Raw genomic sequence first — 13,348 nt, 5'->3', positions numbered from 1 at the left:
GTATACTAAGACCTCGGTATGTTCAGATCTTTATTAAATTAGCCAGAGCTCTATGTTCTCAGTTCTCAGCTTTTTACATTAGTGACTTTCTTATACCAGGCATATAACAGAATAAATAGAAGAGCTACAAAATGAAATAGCAAATATTGTTTATTAATAGCTTACAGAGAACAAAGCCTAAAATTATTAGATAACAAGTTCAAATTATAAATAACTCATTTTCAGTCTTCACACAAGACTAGCATGCACTTGGGATGCATCCTGGATTCTTATTAATATTTGCTGAAACATTTATTAAAATGGGAGAAATAAAGAAATATATTTGCGTTACCCTCTGGATGCTTATTAATATTTGTAAAAACATTTACTAAAATGGAGGAAATAAATACATAGGAGGAAATAAATGACAGAGCAGAACTCGAAACACAGTATGAAGTTTCTTACCAGCTGCAAACTTTGTGATGGGTGGAAGTCTCACTGACATGGCATTCTGAAGTCCTTTACGTTTGACTCTCTTCTTATTTATTAATCCTGGGGTTAGGGGAGAAGGGAATATAGTTATGAATCCTTCTTAATGAAAAATGTATATAAAAAAAGCTATTCATTGTCATATAACTATAAACTTCAAGATATTCCCATTTAAGTCAGGTGCAAAATAAAGATGATGCTATTGCCACTATTATCAGTAGAATTAGCAATGACAGAAATATAAATGAACAGACTGCAGTCACAATATTAGCAAAAAAATAAATATTAGCAAATTATATTAAAGTATATAAAATACCACTGAATAATCTTAAATATGTAGGACCAATAGGAGGAAAACTAAAAAAACTTCACTGAGGAACATTAAAGACAACTTGAATGAGGATATATCATATTCCTAGATGTGACGATTCTTAAAAATATCACATCTTTCCAATTTGATTCTAAGAAGAATTATTTTGGATATTGACTTAAAAACGATCCTGAAATTCATCTGGAAGTATATACATGCATGAATAGCCAGGATATTAGCTTGCAAAGAAGAGTAATTATAAATAAAACTGAACATTTTTGTTTAATAAACAAACTCTTTCAAATAACAGAAACCATGGGAAGGGATACAGAATAAAAGAGCCCTTTTTGCAAAAAGATGGGATGCTTCTTACTTTGATGCTTTCTCTAAGCTTCCTTCCATCTTTAAAATTTTATAGTCTGCCGATGGCTCAAGTTAGATCATCAGTGTCTTTTTGGTGGTAGCAGTATGTTTTTACCACTTACGATGTTTTTTACCACCTAAGATATCTAACTCTTCAATAACCTTACAGTAGCACCTCAATCACTTCTATAGCAACATCGAGCTTAAGTATCTTACTACTACTCTTTCATACACAGGATTTTTATTTCATCTGAAGAAAGAGGAAATTATCAATGAAACCTCTTCTGATTATCTCACAGAATCCTGAAATGATTTTTTTGTGTGTGTGACCAACAGCTTTTTTCCATCTTGCAAATGACGTACCATGTCCCAAGCTCTTGTTAAATTTTTCATGTATTGTGGAAAATGACTGAAGAGTTCCATCCTGACCTGTTGATATACAGAGAAAATGCCTAATCAAGCTTCACTGAAACAATGGACCATTTAAATCACAGCTCTTATAAAATTAGATTCTACAAAAAGCTTGAAGTTAGTTTGCAGCACTTTAAAAGGCGAGCTGATTGCAACTACCTAATTTATCATATTCAACTGCACACAGAATTCCATTTAGTAAGAACAAAGGATAAAATGAGGTGCTAATAATTGCCAGTAGATTATTTGTATAGGCAAGGGCCACATTTCTGGAATATGCCCTTTCTGTCTCCGAGGATTAGTAAATAGAATGACACTCCAAATAAAAGTAATATCAGCTACAGTGTTCCCTGAAGTATTCAAAAACAATCACGTCATTTTACCCAGATTTCCAAGTCACTCAAAGGGACATTTGAATCTAAAAATGTGTAAATACCAAATAAATATTAAATACCTAATAAATATTAAACACTCTGCTCTCATTACTTGCTGAAATAAATTAATGCACAAAGCAGAAACTCACTTGCGCTAAGAATTTGTTGTCCGTTTTGTCCATAATATCTTATTTTGGTAAGAGGAGCACTATGTCCCATTCTGAATCTCAAAAGCCGGCCTTCACCTGTGGGACCATCAAATATCCATATCTGCCAAGAAACAAAAAAGTGAGGTGTCTCCACAATGTTTTAAGTGATCTGCAAGCAGTCAAATCATCTCCTATACAAATGGGGCACTGGGTAGTGCGTGCAGACCACTGACCCTGGAGTGGGGGCTGGGGAAAAGCTAAGCTGTAACTCTCTCACTTCGCTAAAATCATGTAACCTGCTATGCGTTCTATTTCATCCGTATCAATATCTTATCCCATATTCCCTTCATCTGCTAGGTTCCAGGCTGATACAGTACAGCAGGCTTATAATAACCCAAAGGGTAGGACACATGAGCCAAGAAAGATAATAAGAATCATAGTACCCTGAGAGCATTGTCAGCACCATTTGTGACAAGAAGTGGCTCTCTATGGAGAAATGTCAGTCCGGCAATTGCTGTAGAATGTGCATTTCTCATTTGATTGATTAACTTTTTGTCTTCTAGATCCCAGAGTCCAATATGGCCACATGGGCTTCCAGCTGCCATTACTGGATGACCATCTGTTGTTAAAATAGAGTACATAAAGAAAAACATGCAACATAAAACAATTAAACTTAAGAATTTCTGTCTCCATCCTTTTTAATCCATAAATATAAAGTTAAAAAAAGGACTATACACCAATAATCTATCAATATTTCTTTGGCTCTTTACATTCCAGTATTTCATTCATTTCTATTAGATTAAATTATAAGAAAATATTAAGAAAATTTCTATGAGCTTCAAACTAATGCACTTTAAGTGTTCTTAATTTTCATCAATAAACAAATTAAAGACTTCCCTGGTGGCGCAGTGGTATACCTGCCAATGCAGGGGACACGGGTTTGAGCCCTGGTCTGGAAAGATTCCACATGCCGCACAGCAACTAAGTCCGTGCACCACAACTACTGAGCCCGTGCGCCTAGAGCCCGTGCGCCTAGAGCCCGTGCTCAGCAATAAGAGAAGCCACCGCAATGAGAAGCCCTCGCACCTCCGCGAAGAGTAGCCCCCATTCGCCGCAACCAGAGAAAGCCCCTGCACGGCAATGAAGACCCACCGCAGCCAAAAATAAATTAAAAAAAAAAAAAAGTTAAGAGTTACCCGTGCGAAATGAAATCGAAGTAATAGGTCCCCAGTCTTGACGGAACTTCATTAATGTTTCATCAAACTTAATGTTGTGAATGATAATCTGACCCGATATAAGACCAACAGCAACAACATCCACAGCTGGTGCCTGAAAATTAAATTACTCAACTTTTTATTTTCTTAATCAAATAGCTTTAATAATACTGATGATTACATCATTACTTATGTGTTATCAAAAGAAATAATGGAATATCTAATCTAATAGTCTATGATTATAATCTTCATTTTATAAATGGTCTTATATACAGACTCCATAAATTTCTTTATTTTAGCACACAAGATCAATGTCCAATACCATTACAAAATGGAATCAGGCTAAACATGTTATTAATTTGCCATCAAGTAACTACTATGCATGAGACCCTGTGTAGAAGCTGGGTATACTAAAACAAGTATGATGTCTTGCCCTCAAAGGACCTAATCATCTGATACCTTTGGGGTCTTCTGGGTAGGTAAAAGCAGAGTAAGGCTGATGGTAGTGTGAGAGAATAAAGGAATGTATATAAACTGGGCAGGTATAAGCAACTGATATTTAGAAAGACAAGGGTACATGGCTGTATACGTGTCCAAAATAGATATAAGATTCTCTGCAGACATACAGTCATTCATTCATACATGTCCTATAGACTCATAAAAATAAAAAGCAGTTACTTCTGGAAGAGTCAAGCATTTAATGAATTATTAAGATTTGGGCCCCAATTATCTCAAGCTACAAATCTCAACATCCTGACAAATTTCTCTGAATGACCTACAATCTCCCTTGCTTCACTGAAAAACTCATCTCCACTCTTTACAAGGCACTGGACTACATGCTTACAAAATGATTGGTAAACATGATTCCATAGCAACCACAGATTTAGAGCCTAATTCCAAGCAAAAAGGTTTCCACAAACGTTTATCGACAAAGGCGTTGTTTTCAATTACATTTCCAAAACACTATTTTTTAGGGTAATATTTGTAAAGATATACTAGTCCATATATTATTTTGTCTTTAGGTCCAAAAATATAGTTGGCCCCTGAAAATGAAAGATGCTACTATGAGCTTCATTTCTTCTTTGACTTAACAGAAAAATACTAACCTGCTGAAGTGCTGTCACTCCAACTTTCCATCCCGCAAATGTATATAGAAGTTTACTACAACAAGAAAAATAGTTGAAAGCTATTTTTTGGGGGGGAGAAAAACAAAATCAACTACATATTAAAAAATGAAATAATAACAGGTAATATTTATTAAGTTCTTACTCTGCCCCACACTATTCTAAGTATATATATTAACATTTAATACTCAAAACAATTCCATGAGGTAGATATGGCCATTTTCCAGATAAAGAAACTAAGAAACTTAATTATGTGAAAAAATCAAGCTAAGATCCCATGGCTAAAATTGACAGAGCCCAGAGAGACCAATTCCAGATCCTAAGCTGCTAAGAACTACTCTACTATGCAACATCTTTAAGAAATTAGAGAGAAAAAGAATACGAGTAACCATGTTATATGACAGATACAATTTAAAATAAAATCTTAGAATATTGGCAGATCTCATTTTTCACTGCAACATGTTCCTAGAAACATATCACAAAAGGGAATATATTATAATTACAATACTCCTTGTATGTTACATGACTGTTATATGACAATAGTGACGCTGCTCTAAATTTCAGAATCAAGCCATAAATGATAAAGAATCCACAGAGCACAGATATACGAAATTGTTATAATGACAAAATATTTAAGCATATGTTAAATTTTTTAAGCGGGCATAGGTTAGATCACTCAATGATTATCCAAGGGATACTTAATGTACAATAAAGAGTATAAACATCACATAAAGAACCTAAAGAGATAACCTTAGGGCACAGAATATTTCAGTCATTATCCCTCAGCCTAGTGCAGAGTAGGTAGTCAATGATATTTATTAAACTGAACAGAAACACTGAATTAGAACTAGGATAAACATTAAACCTCTGAACATCTTATTTCCCTTTTCGAATTTATAAGGGCTTTGGAAAGAACAATTTGGATGGTCAAATATTTTTGTTTGCCCTTTTAATGCTATACAAAGAAAAGTGAGCTGCCACTTTTTCTCTGGATAAACATTCAAATAACAGGCAGAGGTATTCAAAATCATTTATCTAGCCCCCTAGCTATACCAATAATATTATAGTAGATATCCGTCATGTCTGTGGTTGACGATCAATGTACTTTTACCCTGAAAACCATTCCTAAATGCTAGCACTAAATTAGCACTGATTTGCTTTGCCATCTTACCTCTTAGTTTACTGAGAACTAAAAGCTGCCCAGTGACAATCTCACAATTATCTTCTGATCCTGTGTACTAGAGCCTTCTTTACAGCTTTATGAATTCTTTACAGTGACTAAGGCCATTAGTATATACTTTTCAACGAGGATTTATGAAGCTGCCTACCATTTTCCAAGACCATATCCGAGCTTTCACATATGTGATGCCGTGAGTAATAACTCCAAAAACAGGTATATTTACTGAAAGCCCTCCAAATAAACACATAAAGGCAAGGAGAATTGAGAGACTTAAGTATGCATCAGGGAGTAGTAGATGAGGATTAGGTAGGAATCACTTATGTTCTAAATATTTTGCTTACTTGGATTTTACATTCCACAACTGGAGGCTTCCTTGTTCACTGCCAAGAAGTATTTTATTCAAGTAGGTACTCGGATGCAAAATTGCAGAAATTTTAAATACTGATTTATCAAAAGACAACTGCAAGTATTCTTCTACAAAAGTAAAAGTTATAAACAATATGTAATTTTTTAATAAAATAGTTTACAATATTTTTCATATACCCATATATTTAGCACTTAAAATCTACCATATCAAAGATTTATGTACTAATATAAATCAAAGACATATGTTAACCTATAAATATTCCGTGAGAAATTAAACAAATGTGATGAGGGTCAACATGCAAATTTAACTTTGACTGTCAAGAATTTTCTAAAAGTTCTAATATCAATACTATTTAAAATTTCACTCACTGCCAAATTGGTTTACAGGAATGAAAACAAGGGTTCAAAAAAAAACCAATGACGCTAGGGATCAGACTTAGTATTTTTATAATTTGATCAAGAGGCAGCAAACGCTCCAAGTGAAGTGCATGCACTGAGCTGAGCTATTCTAGGGAGAGTGAAAGACCAAGTATCTAGAGAGCTTGACTGGCTCCTCAAACATGTAAAAAGTCAGAGGCAAACTTCAGTGAAAGGAGCAGTGCTTCTCACATTTCCACAGGAGAACCTCTAGCAGAGGAGAGGAAAAGAACTTATAGCCCTGTGGAGTTGAAAACGGCACAGCCAGTTGTCTCTTGCAGCAAGATCAAAACATTTTTTGAAATGCCACGTATGTTTAAAATTCCTATGTGTGACTTTTCTTTTCTACTTCACAGTTCATCCACGATGAAAACAATTTTTCACTAAATTTCCTAATAAGTTTGAGTATCAGAGAAGGTACATTTCTCTTAATCTTTAGTTTCACATACTATCTGGCTGCTACACACTCCCAGGCGTATGTGTACCCCAGTTTAAGGAGAATAGATTAACAGGTGAGAATTACACAAATTTTACTTAAATACTATTTTAAAAGATTCTTGCCTCTGTTTGTAACTAACAGTTTTACTTAAGATCACTACAAACAGCTCCCTGAAGACACTGTGCTGCAGCAACAGCAACAAAAAGCTGGACATAAGGATCAACAGAAAGACAGCCTACTGAACTCTAAGAATCAGGTTCTCTAATTTTATAAAAGGCCTTTTAACATCCATCTGCACAGGTACTACTTTTGGAATTCTGTTCCCTCCATCTGAGCAAAGACAAAACAAACAGTGACTAATCTGAACAAGAACATGGAATGACTCCCAGGAGGGCAATCTCTCTAGGATTTTTACTAAAAATAAACACACTACATCAAAAAATGAGTTAATCAAGAGGTAACAAAAGCTAAAAATATAACAGATTAAAAAACTTAAAAGCTTTAATTCATGACAGACCCCACAGTCTTTAACATGAAGAAAGCTGGGGAAATTCTGGTGATAGGTTCCTAATCTTTGAAGATAACATGTCCTATATACATAGCTCAGTGACACTATTTAAGAATATCACAGTTAAAGGACACTGACTCATACTCTTAGAAAAAGGATGTATATTTTCCTTCAGATTACTGGATCTTCAAGTTTACTATTATACTTTCACTTACTGAAAGTTGAAAATACAAACCAAGTATTACTCAGGTGTGAACATACACCAAAATTCACCCCACAGAGAAAATAATATAACATGTCATTAAACTTGGAGAACTGCTATACTAATACTGAACTAGTATTAGTTCAGAAAAACACATTAAACAGGTTATAAACAGTTAGCTCAACTAGCTGACTAAAATTATTGATACTTACCCATTTTTTACTTAGAACCTTTTTCCTTACACGTGTTAAAGATTCTTAAAAATTTTTTTACTGCTTTACTCCTCTGGTATAGAAGTTATGCTGACATAGATACTTAATTTTAGCTACACACATACTACCCCAAGATAAAGCAATAAATTGGTTCTTACCTTCTGAATATATGTGCCAAATAATAAGAATACTGTCAGTATCAACAGAGATAACGTGATCCCCAAAGGGTTGCAAAAGATGGATTTCTGCCTTATGACCCTTAAAGGTATGTACTACCTACAATGTTAAAGTTCAAAAGAATTTCATATTATTATTCATTCATCATGTATTATTATTCATATTAACCAAAAAACATGCTAATCCTGAAGATGTTCATGTTAAGAAATGTGGTCCAACTTTTGATTACCCAAGGTTAGATTAACAAATAGCAAGGAATCAGGCATTTTTACGTGCTCCCCCAGCCAGTCCAATAAGGAAACATGAGCTAGGAACACAGAAATGAGATCTGAGGCTCAGCTTCTCAACCAAGCTTAGGAAGCATGCACACAACTGGGTCCCTCACCCCATCCAATCAGCGCAACTTCATGCATCCTAGAAAAGTGGTATGTTCTAGAAGGCTGACCTCTACAGCCATCACCAGCTGGCTTCCACATGAGACAAGGGAGAGAGATATAGGATACTCCTTCCATATAGCTTTCTGTCTTGACATAGACACCCTTACCCTTTACAGTAGCAGCTGCATCCTCAATAACTACAGTCCCTTCCCCCATGGTTTCAGTTCTCACCAGGCTCCAGAAACACTATTTCTTCTCCTTGTCCCTTTGGCCCTAGGGATGGTAACCGCTTCCTGCAGTTGATAGTCTCTGATACCTTTCTTCCCCTACTTTCTATGTTTATCTCCCAGGGAAAACTACAAACTGCAATATTTTGCAAAAAAAAAAATGGACATTTTTCCTGACGCTCTAAAAATCAAAAAAACTCCCATTAAAGAACTTTATAGGTAAGTTGCCTTCCTCTGCCATAGGTAGTGATGATGGAAAACACTGGGAACAAACATCATCGGTCCAAGTTAAACTTTGAGAAGCACAGTGATTCTATCACTTGGCTATCTAGGCATCCCCATGGCCACTTTCCCTTTTCATTCTGGACCACTAGAGCCAGGTCGCCTCTCAAGTCAGTTGTTCCAGGACAAACTTAGAAATGAATGAGTAGATTAAGACAAGAAAAGATCCTTCCTTAGTAGAGAAAACAGAGAATCTAGTTTTCTCTATATTGGCAACAAGCACTTGGTTCTTAGAAAATGAGTCATGGGCTGTGTTGTTCATAATGAAAAAGTCAATCCACATAAAGCAGTAGTGCAAATACGAATCTCTTAGGAAAACACTTTCAAAAAAATACTCTTAACTAAATCCTACCCCAACCAAATAAGCAAAGTAGAAAACTACAGAGACGGGACCTGGGTGGACACAGAAATGTTGTACGAGCTGCCCAAATAATTCTAACATTGATCCTTGGCAAAGAAAACTGAACTAAAGCACCAGATTTAACTAATTTTGAGAATTTGATGAAATCAATTTTCTCTTCCTCCAGAAAAGTGAATATACATTAAAAAAAAAAAAAAATGTCCAGAGTGTCCCAGATGAAGAAAACAACATTAAAGTTCCCTCCACTACCATGACAATCAACTACTGACGGCAAAAGACAAACAAATTAAAATAGTTCAGTGATACAAACCTCTTTATTACGGGCAAATGCAGAGAAAACATTCCCATAAGCAGCAAAGACTAGCCTCCCATCAGCTGCCATACAGCAGATATCCTGTGGAAGGGAGTTACCTAGGAAAAATGAAATATAAGAAGAAAGGATTTTTAAGATCTTGGAACAATTAGAAACCTCAAGTATATGTATAACATTTTTCCTGACTATAATTTAAAAATATGTATGTATGAGAATCAGAGTATAAAATTTAGACTTCAGTGTTATTTTAGACATCTAATAATAACTATCACACTAAAAATATGACATCACCTTGACCTTCCCTAAGAGAATTAGTGTCTGGTATTTGCAGACATAAAAACATAATCCTAAAGAAATGAGAAAAAGCTTTCGAGGTTATTTGGGAAAAAAAAAATCCTCACTAAATACACAACACTCTGGCATATGGTCATCTAGCCTTCATGTGAATGCCTTCAGGAACATCAAGTTCCTAATAACTGCAGGAAAATTTTAAAAGTAAATCAAAACCTAGGACTCTAACTCTACCCTTTAGAGTAACCTAAAAAAAACTCCATATGATATTCTACATGCTGACTTTTCAAGTGAATGTGGTTTCCACTCAGTCTTCTCCAAGGTAAATATGCCTATCACCTCTAGCTATTTCTTATGATAGGATTTTTTGATTCCTCTCTCATTACCATGGTCACACTGGCCTTTTCTTTTTATTTCCTATTTTGGGGGCAGGAGGGTTAAAATATAGAGAATTGTTTTAAGTATCTTTCATGCTGATATTCTGCTTTGGGATTTCATTTCCAAAATACTATTTTTATTGGTTTACCAATTGCTTTAGTATGACTTAGGTTTTATGCCCTTCTACTGCCTTCTATAATTTTAAAAATGTAAGTTTATCAGACATGTACACTGGATTCCTTATAGCTCTGTTTCTCTTACAAAGATCATATTTGATGGTGAAACTAGAATCTCTCAGCCCTGGCAAGCTCTTTATTCTATTAAAGAGTTTTCAAAAAAAAAAAAATTCCTTCCATTGGAAAAAAATATCAAAATGCGGAAAAAGGGAAAACTCTTTCTTACAATAGAATGATAGAATCAGAAAATCACTCCGATAATCATCCTACTAATAACTGATCCAGGCAAGAATCATCACTAAATGATAAAACTAGCAGTAGTTGAAACTTTGGAGAGTAAAAGGATACTTACATGGTCTCAATGTATCTTACCACTTATTTCATTTATTAGTTACAAAGGGTAAAACTTTAAAATGGAGTTGCCTGATAAATGTCACCTTAACCAAATGATCAAAGTATTCACTGCCAGGAATAAGACTAACCAATAGCATGTGCCTCCTGACATGGTTCATTGAGAATTCAGCATCATTTCTGTTATTCTTGCCATACTGCATAACCTGAATCTAATCATAAGGAAGCATCAGAAAAAGTCAAATTGAAGAATATTCTAAAAAAGAACTAGCCTATACTCTTCAAAAAATCAATGTTGTAAAACACAAAGAAAGTCTGATGAATTAGTCTAGATTAAATAAGACCAAAGAGACATGACAACTGAAGGCAACCCACGATCCTGTCCTGGACTTTTTGTTGTTGTTGTTGTTATGTGAGTTTACTATAAATACATGCTGGAGTCCTTGTTCTGCAAGTCTTAAATTATGTCAAAATTATAAAAAATTGTAAAAGATATTAAACATGCACAAATTCAGGATAAAGTCTATACTTACTTACTGCAACCAGACTAAGTTTCTGAACCTGTCTTAAAAAAAAAAAAAGAAATGATTAAATTTTTACTAACAAAAACAACTATAATAATCAAACACTTGAAGATTAAGATCTAACCTCATACATAAATTTGCCATTCTGTCCTTCCTTAAAAAAACACTTACTGACCCTAATTTTCATTATTAGGAAAGCTTATATTTTCTACTATTTCATCAGTGATGGAAGGGTAGGTGTCACATATAGTTTTCTATATGGGTCATGTAGTAAATATTTTAACGCTTTGCATGCTATGTGGTCTTTGTTGCAATTACTCAACTGATAATGTACCGTGAAAGCAGCCATATACGACACAAAAACAAATGTGCATGCCTGTATTCTAATAAATTTGACTTATGGATATAGACTACAATTTTCAAAATTTTCATATGCCATGAAATATTATTCTTTGGATTATTTCCCAATCATTTAAAAACATCAAAACCGTTCATCTCAGAAGCACAGAGCTCAGAGGGGTATAAGGAGAAATTCAAACCCTAGAGATGTGTAAGACTGAAAGAGCCCTTGAAGATGAACTAAATAATCTGTTTCTTAATCAAGAGTAGATGGATGTCTCCATCCCACGTCAAAATTTGATTATACTGCATCCTACCACTATGCAAATTTTACTTGGAGATTATGCTATATTAGAATAAACACAAACATACACAGAAAAATAAATAAATAAAAACGTCATGGGTCATACAAAAATAAACTGTTGGCAGAACTGGCTTGCAGGCTGCAGTTTGTGGACCCCAATTTATGGTTACTGATCCAGCTATGTAACTTTGAGAAAGCTACTCAGGGGAAGTTTAGGAAAACTAGCTTGCTATCAAATGTGGACTGTCCCCTACATCATAATTAATCTCACCCCCTCCAGTTATCCCAATGTTTTTCAGCCTGCATTTCTAACCTAGCTCTTGTCATGAATTGCACAATAAAACAGTTTGCAAGTCTTTCTAATTAAGAAGGTGGGGGCGCCCGGGACTTTTCTTAATCACATTTACATCTTCAAGAGAACTTCAACAAATATTTACTGAGCAAATACATTGCTATTGAACTGAAATGTTCTCTAGTACCTCCCCCTAGACAGACTGCCTCCGAAACTCTTCCCAAGCAGACTTCAAGGGCTAAATCAACACGTGGATGTAATGCGGTGGCGAAAGCCCTTGGTAGGTGAGGGAGGAGAGCGGGATTGCCACAGACAGAGCTGGGGGCCGGGGAGGGTGATTCCCGGGAAGCGGGAGAAAGAAGTCACTCACGTCATAGGTGTGGAAGCTTTTCCCCACGCACGTCGTCACATAGAATCGGCGCTTCAGTGCACTGAACCGCACCACGTGTGGAATGTCGTTGCTGAAAAGCCCCAAAGCCCGGAACCCAGCGAAAAGGGCGCTGGCAGTGCGCTCTCCTGCGCCTCGCTCCATTGCTGCCGCGGTACGGTTTCCTCTGGGCTCTAGTCCCGGTGGAAACCGCGCACCCAGGCCCGTCTGCGCGTCTCGTGGCACAATCCTTTGCCGGGTTCCCAAGCGCTTCCGGTCCCCGGTGCCAATCGCGTGAGCGGAGACAGTGCTCAGTGCATTTGAAAAAGAGCTCCCTCCGGAGCTCGAAGGGGAGGCGCGACTTCAGTTCCGCTGTCCACAGTCTTCAGCAGTTTAACGGTGCTCCCAGCTCTCCTGGGCCTGGAAGACAATCGAGTCACTTTTCAGCGGGACCTTAGGGGAGGGAAAAGACTGGGGAAGTAAGCACGAGGGCCAGGAGGGTGAAGGGGAAACCGAAGTCTTAACTCAGATGGAGTCAGGTTAAACGTGTGATTTTGAAAGCGTGTGAAACGATGAGACTGTCAAGAAAATTTGAACACTGAGTGGATATTTGATGATATTAAGACATTATTGTTTAAATATGTGATAGTAGTATTGTGATTATGTTTTTAAATGTCCTTATCTTTTGGAGATATGTATTTATGGATGAAATTTTATATCTGGGGATTTGTTTTCAAAATAATTGGGACTGAGGTGCATGGTTTAGATGACAGAAGATTGGTAATTATTTAATCTGGGGAATGAGTACGTGGGAGTTCATAATACTGTCCTTATGCTTCCCTTTAAAATCAA

At 36.0% G+C, this 13,348-nt stretch overlaps 1 protein-coding gene across 1 annotated transcript in view; it reads right to left on the bottom strand.

Moving 5' to 3' along the window:
• The window catches only part of WDR36 (WD repeat domain 36), a 37,837-nt gene extending 25,056 nt beyond the window's left edge, over positions 1-12,781 (bottom strand). Inside the window, exons 1-11 of the mRNA XM_007192089.2 lie at positions 12,500-12,781; positions 11,204-11,231; positions 9,472-9,572; positions 7,896-8,013; positions 5,935-6,067; positions 4,396-4,450; positions 3,272-3,404; positions 2,519-2,694; positions 2,076-2,196; positions 1,505-1,570; positions 445-531 (exon numbers count right to left, since the gene is read on the bottom strand). Coding sequence (XP_007192151.1) covers positions 445-531; positions 1,505-1,570; positions 2,076-2,196; positions 2,519-2,694; positions 3,272-3,404; positions 4,396-4,450; positions 5,935-6,067; positions 7,896-8,013; positions 9,472-9,572; positions 11,204-11,231; positions 12,500-12,661 — 1,180 coding nt within the window. The 5' untranslated portion in view covers positions 12,662-12,781. The remainder of the gene's footprint in view (positions 1-444; positions 532-1,504; positions 1,571-2,075; positions 2,197-2,518; positions 2,695-3,271; positions 3,405-4,395; positions 4,451-5,934; positions 6,068-7,895; positions 8,014-9,471; positions 9,573-11,203; positions 11,232-12,499) is intronic.
• Between the last annotated feature and the right edge of the window lie 567 nt (positions 12,782-13,348).

This window comes from Balaenoptera acutorostrata, chromosome 2 (genome assembly GCF_949987535.1).
Source record: "Balaenoptera acutorostrata chromosome 2, mBalAcu1.1, whole genome shotgun sequence".
Classification (NCBI taxonomy): Eukaryota; Metazoa; Chordata; class Mammalia; order Artiodactyla; family Balaenopteridae; genus Balaenoptera; species Balaenoptera acutorostrata.
The sequence above is the reverse complement of the archived record's forward strand: the minus strand, read 5'-3'. Positions and strand labels throughout refer to the sequence as shown.